Source organism: Rhineura floridana, chromosome 2 (assembly GCF_030035675.1).
Source record: "Rhineura floridana isolate rRhiFlo1 chromosome 2, rRhiFlo1.hap2, whole genome shotgun sequence".
NCBI classification, from domain to species: Eukaryota; Metazoa; Chordata; class Lepidosauria; order Squamata; family Rhineuridae; genus Rhineura; species Rhineura floridana.
Genome location: NC_084481.1, coordinates 108423100 through 108437602, shown reverse-complemented (window position 1 = coordinate 108437602; position 14503 = coordinate 108423100). Strand labels below are relative to the sequence as shown.

Here is a 14503-nt window from a genome sequence, read left to right as displayed (position 1 = left end):
GCTTGTAAAAGTGGCTGTCTCCCTGAGGTACACACAGGTGATACAGTGTTTGGAGTGACAAGGATGAGACCCCAGATTGGTGATAGGTGGCTTAAGCACAGCTCTCACCAACAGTCTGCGCAAATTAGGAGGTTGGCGAAATGCTATAACAGGAGGCCTGCTGATGGCTCTGGTAAGATGTTCAGAGTTTGCCAGCAATGGGTAGCTCTCCTTGATTGCTCGGTGATAGTTAGGAGATGCTGGATGGAAATCTACCACAAATGGAATCCGTTGCTCTCTGCTCTTTGACACCTCAGTATGGTGGAGGAGGTGTTCTCTGGACAGAATGGAGGCTTGGTGGATGTTGCAATTCATAATATGTGGAGAATATCCTCTTCGAAGAAGGTGTTCTTTCAGTTCACTGATCCTTCTCTGGTATTTATCTTCAGTGTTGCAAATAAGTTTGATTCTCAGAGCTAAGCTATACACAATGTTCTTCTTTATATGCCTAGGATGGCAGGATTTCCAGTTTAAATAGGTGTGGGCATCAGTGGGTTTGCTGTAGAGATCAGTGGCTATTTTGTTGTTTTCAATGGTAAGAAGGACATCCAGAAAAGGGATGTTCAGATTGTCATTTGTACTATTAAATGTAAACTTAATAGAGGGATGGATAGAGTTGATGTAATTTTTAAATTGTTCCAAACTCTCTTTACCATTCGTCCAGACCATAAAGATGTCGTCAATGTATCGCCACCATATAAGTGGTTTGTTGATGGCCTTTTTGAGGATCTCCTGTTCAAGTTTACCCATAAAGAGATTTGCATATGATGGAGCCATGCGAGTCCCCATAGCTGTGCCTTGTAGTTGCAGGTAGTGTTCTCCATTGAATGTAAAGTTGTTACAAGTCAGGACTAGCGTAGCTAAAGTTGTGAGAACCTCTGTTGGAGGATTGTTCATATCTCTGGTGTTAAGGAACTCATTTAAAGCCTGAATCCCATCATTATGTGGTATATTGGTGTAAAGAGATGTTACATCTAAAGTAGCTAGTATAGTATTGTTGTGGAATTGATACTGCTTGTTTAAACACTCAATTTTAAGCAAGAAGTCCTTGGTGTCTTTGATATACGATGGGAGGTTTTGCACCATGTTTTGTAAATTTAAGTCAATGTACAGAGAAATCCTTTCAGTAGCTGTGTTGTTACCTGAGACAATTAGGCGACCAGGATTGTTGGCTTTGTGGATTTTAGGCAGCTTGTAAAACCTTCCAGGGGTGGGATTTGGATTAACAAGGAGATCAGCAGTTTCCTCTTTAAGAAGTTTCCTACTTGTAAGGTTTTGTATAGATGTAATGATTTATTTATTTAATTCGACTTTTATACCACCCATAGCAAGGCTCTCTGGGCGGTGTACATCAAATAAAAACACTTCACATATAATTTAAAAACCAACTGGTCATCAAGTTACAAAAGGATGTACCATATCACTGTCTGTTAAAACATCAAATACAAATACTAAAATATTAATATATTGAGTGTTAAAAATATTAAACATTAAAACATTAAAATACCTGGGCAAAGAGGAAGGTTTTCACCTGGCGCCGAAAGGATAGTAATGTAGGCGCCAGGCGAACCTCATCAGGAAGGGTGTTCCATAGTTCGGGGGCCACCACCGAGAAGGCCCTCTTTCTTGTAGTCGCCTTCCGGGCGTCTCTGTGAGTAGGCACCCGGAGGAGGGCCTTCGATGTTGAGCGCAGTGTACGGGTAGGTTCATATCGGGAGAGACGTTTCATCAGGTATTGCGGGCCCGTGCCGTGTAAGGCTTTATAGGTTAAAACCAGCACCTTGAATTGGGCCCGGAAACATATAGGCAGCCAGTGCAAGCGGGCCAGAATCGGTGTTATATGCTCCGACCGCTTGGTTCCAGTTATTAATCTGGCCGCTGCATTCTGCACGAGCTGCAGCTTCCGAACCGTCTTCAAGGGCAGCCCCACGTATAGTGCATTGCAGTAGTCCAATTTCGAGGTTACCAGAGCATGAACAACTGAAGTAAGATGTTCCCTGTCCAGATATGGGTGTAGCTGGGCCACCAGCCTAAGTTGGTAAAAAGCACTCCGTGCCACCGAGGCCACCTGCGCCTCAAGTGACAAGGACGGGTCCAAAAGGACTCCCAAGCTGCGCACTTGATCCTTCAGGGGGAGTGTAACCTCATCCAGAACAGGTCGAACATCCATCTGGTCAGGGGATCCATTTACTAACAGCATCTCAGTCTTGTCTGGATTGAGTTTCAATTTGTTCGCTCTCATCCAGTCCATTATCGCGGCCAGGCATCGGTTTAGCACCTTGACGGCCTCACCTGAGGAAGATGAAAAGGAGAAGTAGAGCTGCGTATCATCAGCATACTGATGAGAACGCACTCCAAAACTCCTAATGACCACACCCAACAGCTTCATATAGATGTTAAAGAGCATGGGGGACAGAACTGATCCCTGTGGAACTCCATATTGAAGCGCCCAGGGCATCGAGTAGTGCTCCCCAAGCACCACTTTCTGGAGACGGCCTGCAAGATAGGAGCGGAACCACCGCCAAGCAGTACCTCCAACTCCCAAATCCGCAAGCCTCCCCAGAAGGATACCATTGTCGATGGTATCAAAAGCCGCTGAGAGATCAAGGAGAATCAGAGTTACACTCCCTCTGTCTTTCTCCCGACAAAGGTCATCATACAGGGCGACCAAGGCCGTCTCCGTGCCAAAACCGGGCCTGAAACCCGATTGAAATGGATCCAAGTATGATACAAGTATTGAGATCTGTGGTGATGTCTTTGTCAAGAAATCTATATGTTGTTTCATCCTTTAGTTGTCTTTGACCTTCTGCTATATAGTCTGTAGTGTTAAGTACCACAACAGCACCACCCTTATCTGCAGGCTTGATGACAATATTCCTTCTCATCTGAAGGTTCCTTAGGGCTATTCTTTCTTCTTTTGAAAAGTTGTCGTGAGTAGGAGTTGGTGTGTGGTTGTTGATGACTCTGTTTATTGATAAGAGAAAGGTTTCTAGGACTGGATTCCTGTTAATGTTCGGTGTCCAAGTTTTAGGTGGCAGAAACTGTAGCAGAGGATCTCTATTGTAGAGGTCTATGTTGTTCTTAGAGTCATCATAAAAAAATTCAGCCAATCTACATTTAATTCCTCCTGGAAGGTCCTTGATTTGGAGGGAAACTAACCATCAAGCTTGAGTATTAGCTATAAAACTGAGACTCTTAAAGAGCATCCAACAAATACTGTGTGTGCTGGAATAAATGCTCTGGTGAGGTCAGCATCATTAGCAGCTTCAAGAATGTCCTGTGATGCCCAAAATGTCTGAACAAGAACATAATGGAGTTGAAGGTCAGAAGGCAGAGGAGAGAACTATAGCATTGTATATTCAGAAGTCTGGCTTCATTTAAGAGAGCTGTGGCCGGAAAGATTAACAGACAATAGCACCTTTTAATTCGGTCTGGATAGATTCTGAAAGAGGTGTGTGCCTGAGAGGAACCTCTAAAGTTAAATTTGACAATACCAAAGTACATAATAAATATTTAACTATGTTTGGCCATGAAGACAGTTTTCTCTTGACTCATTATATTTTTAAAAATACAGTGCAGCTTGTGTATTTTTCTCCCTCTCCAAGGTGCCAGTGGTAATATGGAGAAATATGGTTCTAAAACACTGAAGACTATTGTTGAGACAGGCACATATATAATTTAGTGGATGCTTTTATATGGGCATTCAGCAAGGGCTGTTTGGTGGAGAACACACAAACTTGATTTTGGGTGACAAATAGGAGTACACTTCAATGAAGTCTGAGCATTAACGACTAATCCCTTGAATTGACATGAAGCGCTCTTAGACCAGAGGGATGGCTTGACAAGTTAGTCTGCCAGTGCTTTAATCTTCCTGGTGATTTTTTTTTTACAGAAGAAGCTGCCATCCTTCTCCCACCTTTGCTGTAAATTGGGTACACTGCACAGTACCAAGTTTAGTAAAAAACATATGTCACATTGATGGATGTCATCTCAAGAGTATAAAATCTCAGTGCGTGTGGGTAACATCTCTTTTTGACCTGTATTTTAGAGAGAAGGTGGTGTTATGTATTTTGTTGTCCAGATAACAGTGCTGAAATACAAGCGACAAAGTCCAGATTGTAGATCCTATTTTTTTGTTTTATTTTGGGTTTGTCATTGTGCGCTCATTTACATAGCCCAGGAATACATGTTACCCCTAATCAAAGTTGCAAAAGGAAAAAGAAAGAGAGAGATCGGGACAGCCAATAACAGATGACCTAAGGCACATAACAACAACAAAAAATACAAGGAGGGAGAGGTGCATGTATTTATTTATTTATTTGATTTATATCCTGCCCCTTCTTCCAGTAGGAGCCCAGGGTGGCTCTGGTTCCCCCCTCATTCTCGGTGAAGGGATTGGTCACATGTCTCTTTGGATTGCTCTTGAATTTAGGAATGACCATGCAGTTTTGGCTGGTCAATTAAATCCTTTTGGGGGTATTCAGTACTAGTTCCACTCAGAGTAGACCTGTTGAAGTTAATAGACATGAGTCACTTAGGTTTATTAATTTCACTTGGTCTGCTCTGAGTAGGATTTAGTTGAATGCAACCCGTTGATACAGACAGCTAATTCACTATTTTCAGCTGAGTTAAAAGTCTGAAGGATGCCCAGTACAATTAAATAATGGAATATTATTTTACTCCCCACTGTAGAAGATGATCTCGTTTTCCCACGCACCCTTTCGATATATCATTTATTTAATGTTTTTTTGATATTTAATAATAAACCCTTCGAGTGGGGCTATTGAAAATTTAATTCCTTTTGAACATAACAGGAAAAAATGTAGGACAATGATTTCTTCTCAACTGGTTGTTTCTAGGCATTACTGGCAAAGCGTGGATTGTTAACCACCTTTAAAGGCCTCTAACATTAATGAACTATATGACTCTGGTGATGGTAGTGGAGGAACTGCAAATCTGTCATAGTAGTGGCAAATTGGGGATGAGGAGAAAGAAGCCCAACACTGCCAATGTTGCAAGGCACAGTCACAACTCCAGGAAGAGGAGAGTCCAAGTTGGCTTTCTGATCCTAACTAACCCCAGGGTAGGGCATGCAATTGCTAGGGTACTGTGAGAGGTCGGGAAGAAGGGAAGGGCTGGGTGAGTTTTCTTACTTAAGGAAGCAACTGGAGGAGGGGACATGTACCTTAATCCTAGAACATTAATGGGAAAACGTGTAGCTCTCCAGATGTTGGATTTGAACTCCCATGAGCCTCAGCCAATATGGCTAATTGTCAGGGATGGTGGAAGCTGTAACTCAACGACATCAGGAGAGCCACAGGTTCCTTGCTCCTGTTCTACTCATATACTGCTGCCCATTTCATTAAAGGCACTGGTGGCCATTGTGCTCACAAACTGCTGTTGTCCAGCTTGATAAAAGAAGGAGACTGTGTCCACATGCTGATGCATATACCCACCTCAGTCACAAAGAAACTGTGCCCATATGGTTCTGCTTCTGCCAGCCTCCATATATGTATGTAAGAGCAGCATTGTGTCCACGTGTTCCTGCTGCTTGGTTTAAGGAGGGAGACTGACCAATGTGTCTTTATGCCTGATGAAGGCAGACTGGCCATTGTGACCTCTTCCTGATGCTGCCTGCCTGAAGAACAGAGACTGTCCACTGTGACCTCTCTGTGATGCTGCTGCCCTGAAGGCTGGACATTGTGACCTCATGTTGATCCTGCCTGCCTGAAGAAGAGGGACTGGCCATTGTAACCTCTTGCTGATGCTGGAAATTGTAGTCCAGCAGGGTCAGAAATTCTGTACCCGTCTTAGAATTGAGTGAAAAATTGTGCCTCTTCTGTCTCCTGTTGTTACATCCTATTTCAAGGGAAGATGGAGCATGCAAGGCCTGGTCTTATTACAGTGTATCTTCAGCATTTAACAAAGGAAATTTCGTGGCTAAAACATAGATGTTTACGCTAAGAATGTTTAAAAGGGGTGTGGTTTCATTATTATTTTTAGCTTGTAGACCTAATGCCATGTTCATATTTCAGGGGTCTGATTCACCTGCTCACTCACCTCTCGGAAGCTTTTCATCAGGTGCAACTGAAGATAATACTTGTCATCCCTCCTGCTGTCATGCCAGGGTGAGTGTCTTATTTTGAAAGGAAATCCCAGATGAGTCTATTTTCAGCTTCATTCAAGCTATTTGGGTTTAATGTTTGCAGAAAGCCCAGCATATATGCAGCCTAAAAAGCCAAGTGTATATTCCCACTACACTCCTGGTGAAAAATGCCAGGCTTAGCACCTGGGGAGTGGGAGATGGCCACAGTTAAGAGACTTGGATTAGGAAATGTGTCTGTGCTGAAATGTAATCCCACCGGACAAGGATCATGTATTCATTGTGAAACCCCAATCAATGTACTTTGTCATTTAATAAGTGTTGAGGGAAGTGAGCGAAAGAACCATTAAGTAGGACATATACTGAATGTGCTGTAGAAATGACTTTAATGAGAGTGTTTGTATTGATAAAGTGGGTTATAAAATTTTGGAATGAAATAACAGTTGTGATGGTATGCAAAGCTTCATCTAAACCAGTGGTGGATAATGTAATGCCCTCCAGATGTTGCTGGACCACCATGTCTATCATCTCTGAACACTCCATGCTGGATGTGGCTGATGGGGGAATTAGAGTCCTTATAGAGGTTAGTGCCCCCACTCTGCCCCCAGCTGTATCCTCAGCCTTCATGTATAACTGCAGCAAACAAGTCTAACGAGGAGACATAAGTACAAATGCAGCCTTCCTATAGGAACAGAGACCACCTTTATCTACTTGAACTTCCTTTTCTGCCTGTCACATGTTTACTTTTGTGTATGACGACTTCACAGTGAATTGCTCTATAATTATTCAGCAAAGGAACTGCCTCCACCAGTGCGAATCACTTGCAAAAGAAGTTCTCAGTCTGAAAAACACGTCATTTTATGAATTTGCCAATTGTACAGTATGTTGCGGCATTTAATCTATGTGTTCTTCATCTCCCTGGTGGGCTGGATGAGGGCCAATAAACTGAGTCTGGATCCTAGCAAGATGGAGATGCTGTGGGTTGGAGGTTCTCAAGTTCAGATAATTGGTCAGTTGCCTGCTTTGGATGGGGTCGTACTCCCTCTGAAAGAGCAGTTTGTAGTCTGGGGGTTCTCCTGGATCCATCTTTGTCGCTAGAGGCCCGGGTGACCTCCGTGGCTAGAAGCACCTTTTACCAGCTTTGTCTGGTAAGACAGCTGCGGCCGTTTCTGGACCAGGATAGCCTGACCACTGTTGTCCACGCACTGGTAACCTCCAGGCTGGATTACTGTAATGCACACCATGTGGGACTGCCTTTGAGGTTGGTCCGGAAGCTGCAGCTGATGAAAGATGCGGCAACGAGACTGCTCACTGGGGCAGGGTATTGCCAACAAGTCACCATACTGCTGAAAGAATTGCACTGGCTGCCCATTTGCTACCGGGCCAAGTTCAAGGTTCTAGTTTTGGTGTACAAAGCGCTATACAGATTGGGACCAGGATATCTGAAAGACAGTCTTATCTCTTATATACCCAGTCGATGATTGCACTCTGCAGGTGAGGGCCTCTTGCAGATACCATCTTATCAGGAGGTCTGTTCTGCACAACATAGGAAATGGTCCTTTAGTGTAGTGGCACCTACCTGTGGAATTCCCTCCCCTTAAATATTAGACAGGTGCCATCTCTGTTATCTTTTTGGTGCCTATTGAAGACCTTCCTCTTTCAACAAGCCTTTTTAAGTTGAGACCTTGTATACCAATCTGCATCTGTGTTGGAATTGCTTTTTAATATGTTTTTAAACCTTTTTTTAAAACAATATGTTTTTAACCTTTTTTTAAGATGTCTTGAAAGCTTTTAAAAATGTTATTAGTCTTGTTTTAATGTATTTTAAAGTCTGTTTTTATGATGTTTTAAAAGTGTTTTTAGTGCTTTTGTTTGCCACCCTGGGCTCCTTCTGGGAGGAAGGGCAGGATGTAAATCATATAATAAATAGATAAGTGCTGAATTGCGTCTGATGAGAAGGATATGGAACTTACATAGTTCAGTATTGGCATTTGAAACTGAGTTTTGAATGGATATTTAAAATAACTTCAGTCCCCTTCTCAGTATACAGACCTATAGCTCAATCTACAGCTCAGTATACAGAGCTATAGCTACCTGCTATCGAGTTCATAGTCTGGATCCTTATGCTTTTGTGTTGGAGTCATGTGCTGCACTGGTGGTGTCGTATTGATGGGCTTGCCACTCTGATCCTATAATGCATCACCTATGTCTGTCACTCCTCTTGTGTAAGACCTGCAGAGCACATCTGTGGTGGCCTTTGCTTCTGCACATTTGAAACTTCTGTGCTGGTCATGATACATCAGTGCAAGAGCCCTAGGTCTTATCACCTTGTACAGTATACGGTACAATTATTATCTATTTAAACTATTTTTAAACTGCCCTTCATCCTTTTAGATCCCAGGGTGGTATTCAAAGGGCATGACCAAAATAAAATACAACCTCCCCCACCCCCCCAGTTGAATAAAACATATTTCAGAACAGTTGGAACAATAGAGCAGCTGATAACCCAATGGTTAAATTCCTTCATTGGGCAGCTGCATATTTATATTTGTGTTGGTGTTGCAGCAAGAGATTATGCAGAAGTAAAGTTTGAAAAATGTTATTCAAAAATGCTTGTTGAGATTCTCTGTTTTTCTCAAGTGCTTATATTTACCTGTATTTTATTATTTATTTATTTATTACATTTCTATCCCACCTTCCCTCCAAGGAGCTCAAGGTGGCATGTGTACATTTCTTTTAACTGTTAATAATAATAATAATAATAATAATAATAATAATAATAATAATAATGCTTGAACTTAAATCTCACCCTTCCTCCTAAAGGAGCCCAGGCCGGCAAGCATAAACAAAACAATACATAGCACAATTCTTGTCAATACAAAATATGAGGAGGGACAGTAGACCTCAGTTAAGAGCTGCAGAAACATGGATCTCTCAGGTCTTTGCCTGTTTTAGATTTAAAGCAGGTTGTTCTGGCTTGCTAATTGTAGTCTGCCACAGAAAGGAAATGAGTGTTCTTAAACACATTTGCAGCTTCTACCTTATCAGTCATTATTAAACAAAGCTTCTCATAAAGCTAATGCATTCTTTTCAAGATCTAGGATAATTGCAGCAAACAACAGAGTTTTTAAAATGCATTTATATATCTTGAATGTTAAATAGAATGTAGGCAATTTTTCAAATTTAATATTCTCTTGCCCCCTAACTCTATAGAATTGGCTAGAATTGCTAATAGAATTAACTAAAAGATGTATTTTTCAGTGGGCATTTGTGAACTAGCCAGCTCTGATGAAATGATTTTTAAAGAGCTTTAGCTGCCCCAAAGAACATTATTACTAAGTACTTTTACATGCACAATCACAAAAGAAAAGTCTAACCCTTTTTGAGTTCTGTAAGCAGCTTTCTGGTCTCGAGCATATTTTTGAGCACTTCCACCTGAGTCTATTAATATAATTTGACTTCCAGTCCATAAGATTTATCATAATTTATAATCATTCCTTCTAACACTACACTTGCATAGTCCACGTGGTGGTGGAGAAGGCCATCAATGGCTACTAGTGACAATGGCTATGTATTACCTCCAGTATTAGAGGCAGTATGCCTCTGAATACCAGTCACTAGGGAACATGAACAGGAGAATGCTGTTTCACTCAGGTCTTGCTAGTGGGCTTCTCATAGGCTTCTGATGAACCACTGTGGGCAGTTTCAAATGAAGTGCTTCTTATAGTGCAAGGCTTTCCACTTGTGCAAAGGAACTTCTCCTTCCCTTCTCCATGTGACCCCACGTCCTCCCCAAATCTGCTCGGGGGGGGGAACCCTAGAACAAATTTAGGGGCATGTGGAAAGAGGAGATGGAGGGGAAGTTCCATTGCATGGCCAAAAGTCCTTGTGCTACCAGAAGCACTTGGTTAGATACTGCCCTGTGTGATGCTGGACTTGATGGAGCTGTGGTCTGATCCAGAAGAGCTCTTCTTATGGTTTTCAAGTGGCAGAAGATTTTAGGAAACTGGGAAAGGAAAACTGTTCATCCAAAATAGCAACAATTCCTATGTCACTCAGACAAGATCATACAATTGCCTTGTTCTGGTTCCCGGGCTGGGAAAATGCTGGCGTATGCTAGCTGCAGGCATCTAGAGGTAAGGAGGGACTTCCTGTATTTTGCACTGAAGGAACAGAAAAGTATATGCCTAGGTAATCCAAATATTGTGGTAAGAAAGCCAGAACATATCAGTCTATATAAATCATGCAAATTAAGTACATTTTCACAATTTCTTATTTTCCGTAATGTATGAGATATTATTTACATAATCCTGTATAATTCAATTGTAGAGGGCATGAATTGTGGAAAGCTACTTAAGTCTCTCCTGATTAGTCAGCCACCTCTCTGAGATTTCAGTTGGCATTGCCCCTATACGATCAAGTGTATTTTTTCCAGCTGTAAGGATTAGAAACTCTTTGTTTATGTAATGTAAGGAAAATTTTTCAAGAAGCTGTGTTCTGAACACATTGTCCTATTTTTGCTCCCACAGAATTGTAGCATACATACAACCCTGATCATGAACTCCTTGGGGCAGAGACCTGTGGCTTTTGGTCTTGTTATGCGGTAAAACACCATGCACTTTGGTACTATATAGATACAAAATGGAGTTATTTGCTTCTCAAGGATAGTACCCTCCACACCCAGCATCTTGAACTTGGGGTTCAGCTGCCTAGCTTGAAAATTCTTCCTCTTCCCTTGTAGGTGGAATCCATAAAAACTCTCATTATCTGTTTGATTTTGTTTTAACTGCTAGATTGGTAATATGTGATATATTAGATTCATAGAATGACTGAGTGCCTGCTGAAATCTGCTTTTCATTGGCATATTTAATACTATGTCATCTTTATTCATTGTCACTTTAGAATCAATTTGGGTCTAACCTTTACAAATGATGGAAAGTGTACTTTTAATAATCTAATACCCTTCATGTGTTGGACTTGGAGTAAATTTAATCAACCATTCAGCAAAAGGCATAAAAAAAGATACAGTGAAGAATCAAATAACATTTAGATTCCATATCTGGTGAAAGCCTGATAAGGTAGACTGAAACTGTTTTGTGAAATATCATCCTTCTGAGCAGGACCCCCAGTGGCTAAAACAGTTCTCCTTTTGTGTTTTGTCCTGATGGAAGTCTAAAAGAAGAACATAGTTTAATGATGTTTTTAAGGGCTTCAGTGCACATTAAGATCAAATTAGTGAAAAGTGCTATGTTAAAAGTATGTGGGCTGGGAAAAAACCCAGTTCACTTAAGCAGGGGGAATAATCATCTGAAAAATGCAAGATGCTGCATTAAATTCCATTGTATGATATGGGAAGTACCAAAACTAGGTTATCCATGTAGTTTCTTACACAAGGTTTTTGCACAAAGTGTATTCAGGGTAGTATAATAACCAATATTTATAGTGGATTTAATGCTTGTGTCCTGGCCAACTCTGTTGGATTCAGACTCACTGATGTGTTTTTCTTCTTTATGTTTAATGTGAAATCTCACCTTACAGCATTTCATGATCAGCTTGCAGATTACACAGAACTCTGCATCTCTACTCAGCATAACTAGGCATGGCTACTTAAGCTAAGACGTTGTCGCAGCAATTAGACACACCCCTTGAAGCCCTTTAAACAGTCTTGGGGTAGGTCTTCTATTTGTGTGGGAAGGGTTTCTCTGAATGGACTGGGCTAGCAATCTGGCACTCCTGCGAACAGCTCGAAAAGCTGACACCATCTGTGAGCACCTGCACACCCTTAGCAATGGCAGTGATGGTACTTCACTGAGAACCTCCTCAGACATTGCCTCTGGTTGAGCCTCTGATCCCTCCTCCAGAGGAGGCACAATCGACAGTGGCTAAGGCAACAAGGGACGGCTGTGGGGATGGAAAGGGGCTGGCTCATTGTCAGTGTTTCTTCAGTTGTAACTGGAACTACAGGGGCAGAGCTGTCACTGTCAAGTGCTGAAGACTTCTCCTGTTTCAGCCCCTTCCTACCGCAAACCACTGGGCTCCTCCCTAGGATCCTAGACTTCCTCCTCCTCCTCTTGATCACTTCAGGAATGCTCCATGGCGCCCATGACAACTGGCTTCAGATATGTGGTTTTTTAAAAATGGAAAAGCGATATACAAAAACCAGGAGTATACCACTTCAAACTGCAAGTGGGAGTTCACATGAATAGACGTCCATATATATATATATATATAAGTGGTATACAAAACACAGGCACATACCACTTCAAACTGCAAGTGGGGGTTCATATGAATAAACATGTATCTGTCTGAGGCTTGGTTAGAACCTTTTCCCCAATGTGCCAATTTTCTATGTACAGGATAGGCAATTGTGTATGCAAAAAGTGCCAGTGTCTTACCACCTTCTCCTCCCACACGTTAGTGACTCTCATTGACTCATCTAGGGAAAGTTTAGGGTGCTGCCATGAGAAATGCTGTGGAGGGGAGGGAGAAGAAATACCTGGGGAAAGAAGGAAAGTATTATCCCATTCAGAGAGAGTCTCCTAGGATGAGTGGAGTGGCAAAAGGTTTTGCTGAACTGGAAGGACCTTGGTCTTGGCCCTGTGGCTACCAATAATGCATTATCAAAGAAGGACTCTCTCTCCCCCCCCCCCCCCGCTGGCTTGCTCCACTGTTCCCACAGGCAGTGTGGAGTACTCTGTTCACACAAGTAGCCTTTAAGATTCCCAGTCGACTTTGCTATAAGCCTTCTGAAAATGGAAAATGTTGGATTGTAAAAAGCTTAGGCAGCTATATTGGCTGTGGCTAAAAAGACTCCCTCCAAGTCTGTGTCTCGGTTCTAATTTCATCAGTCCAGTGTAGCTTGAACAGGCTGTCGTATTGTGCTGATGGCTCACACATCTGAAGCAAAAAAGTGAATATGAAATGCAAACTTATCAAACTAAAAAAGAAGAAAAGCTGATCCTAAATATAACTAGGATGGTGCATGTCACAAGTTCAAATGGGCATATGAGCACTGAAGGCAGTAGAAAACCTACTGGTGGATAGCCCTAGGTAAAAACTTCTTAATATGCAGACCTTGGCTCTGACTATCAGTTGTCCTGGGACTGCAAAGCTGAAAGGCAGCATATTGGTCTCTACCATCAGCCAGGGTCCAAAGACTACTGGGAGCCTGCATCCCCAGCTCCTCAGAAGAACACCACTTGGCCCAATCCATCGGTCAGGGAAGGAGTAGCTGTAAGAAATTATGCTCGAGTTTACTGTTTTTTCTCCTCCCTCCCCAATCTCTTTTCCTTTTGTGTTGCTTCTTTTAGTTCATTGTAAGCTGCCCTGAGAGCCTTTTTCAGCTGACTAGGCTAAAATGGTTTAAATAAATGAATTGAAAGGAAGGATATAGAAAAAAACCAAGGAAAGGAGGTTAAATGTGAAGGAATAAGATTCCATGATTTAGATTGAAACCAGGTCAGATGACAAATTAAAGCAGGTGTGATTAATCTGTGGTCCTCTATATGCTGTTGGACTCCTGTCATCCCTGACTAGTGGCCATGCTGACTGGGGCTGATGGATGCTGGAATCCAACAACATTTGGACTGTTGTTAGCCACCACTGAATTAGAGACTTGCATCCTTGCAGGCACTGTGTATATGGTAAAATAGGCAGAGTTGGTAGAATGATGTATCTCTTTGCTTTTTATGGCCGACCAGATTCAGAATACAAGACCAGCTAAGTTCATCATGGTCAGTGTTTTCCCTGATAGTCCCCCCTAGATAAAGCAAATATTTTGGTGCTAGTAGGAATTCTTTATCTGCAGCCACCAAATCTAGTGTGCTGATGAGTTTATTGTATATTTTGTAAGCGTTTAGAAATGCCTCTTGTCTGTGTCTCTTCTGCTCTTTTTACTCAATGCAGATAAAAGAGCAAAGGGGGGAAATGGCAAAAAAAGAGAGGAAAAGTAAAGGATATGAGAAAGGGCAGCATGAAAGTAGAAATATGGCAGACAGAGATTGATAGGATATATGAATTCAGAGCGTTGGAGGAAAATACCTATTTGGATGAAAAGCTCATGAAAATTCAGATTTTCTTTTCTTAATATAAATGTGGTAAATCAAATAAAACAAAAGAGGCAACGGGGATTTCAATAGTAGTGTAGGTGCAAATAATAGTGTATGATTATTTAGGAAATATTAAGAAATAGAGGCTATTTGACTTTTTCTGATTAGAGGGCCTGGAGCAAATTCTGTTAAATCCCCTTGCAGTTTTCTTTCTCTGCTGTGGAAGACTTCCTCTCATAAAAGGTAGACAGTCATCATTCTTTCCCCCTATATTTAGTGTTTTTGGAGCTCCAAGGACTCAGAAATATCAGAC

General features: G+C 41.7%; 1 protein-coding gene across 9 annotated transcripts in view; it reads left to right on the top strand.

The window, feature by feature from the left end:
- CHID1 (chitinase domain containing 1) overlaps positions 1-14503 on the top strand; it is a 151026-nt gene that overhangs the window by 21639 nt on the left and 114884 nt on the right. For all 9 annotated transcript variants that reach the window (XM_061610077.1, XM_061610081.1, XM_061610078.1 and 6 more), the window contains exon 8: positions 6075-6167. In XM_061610077.1, coding sequence (XP_061466061.1) covers positions 6075-6167 — 93 coding nt within the window. The remainder of the gene's footprint in view (positions 1-6074; positions 6168-14503) is intronic.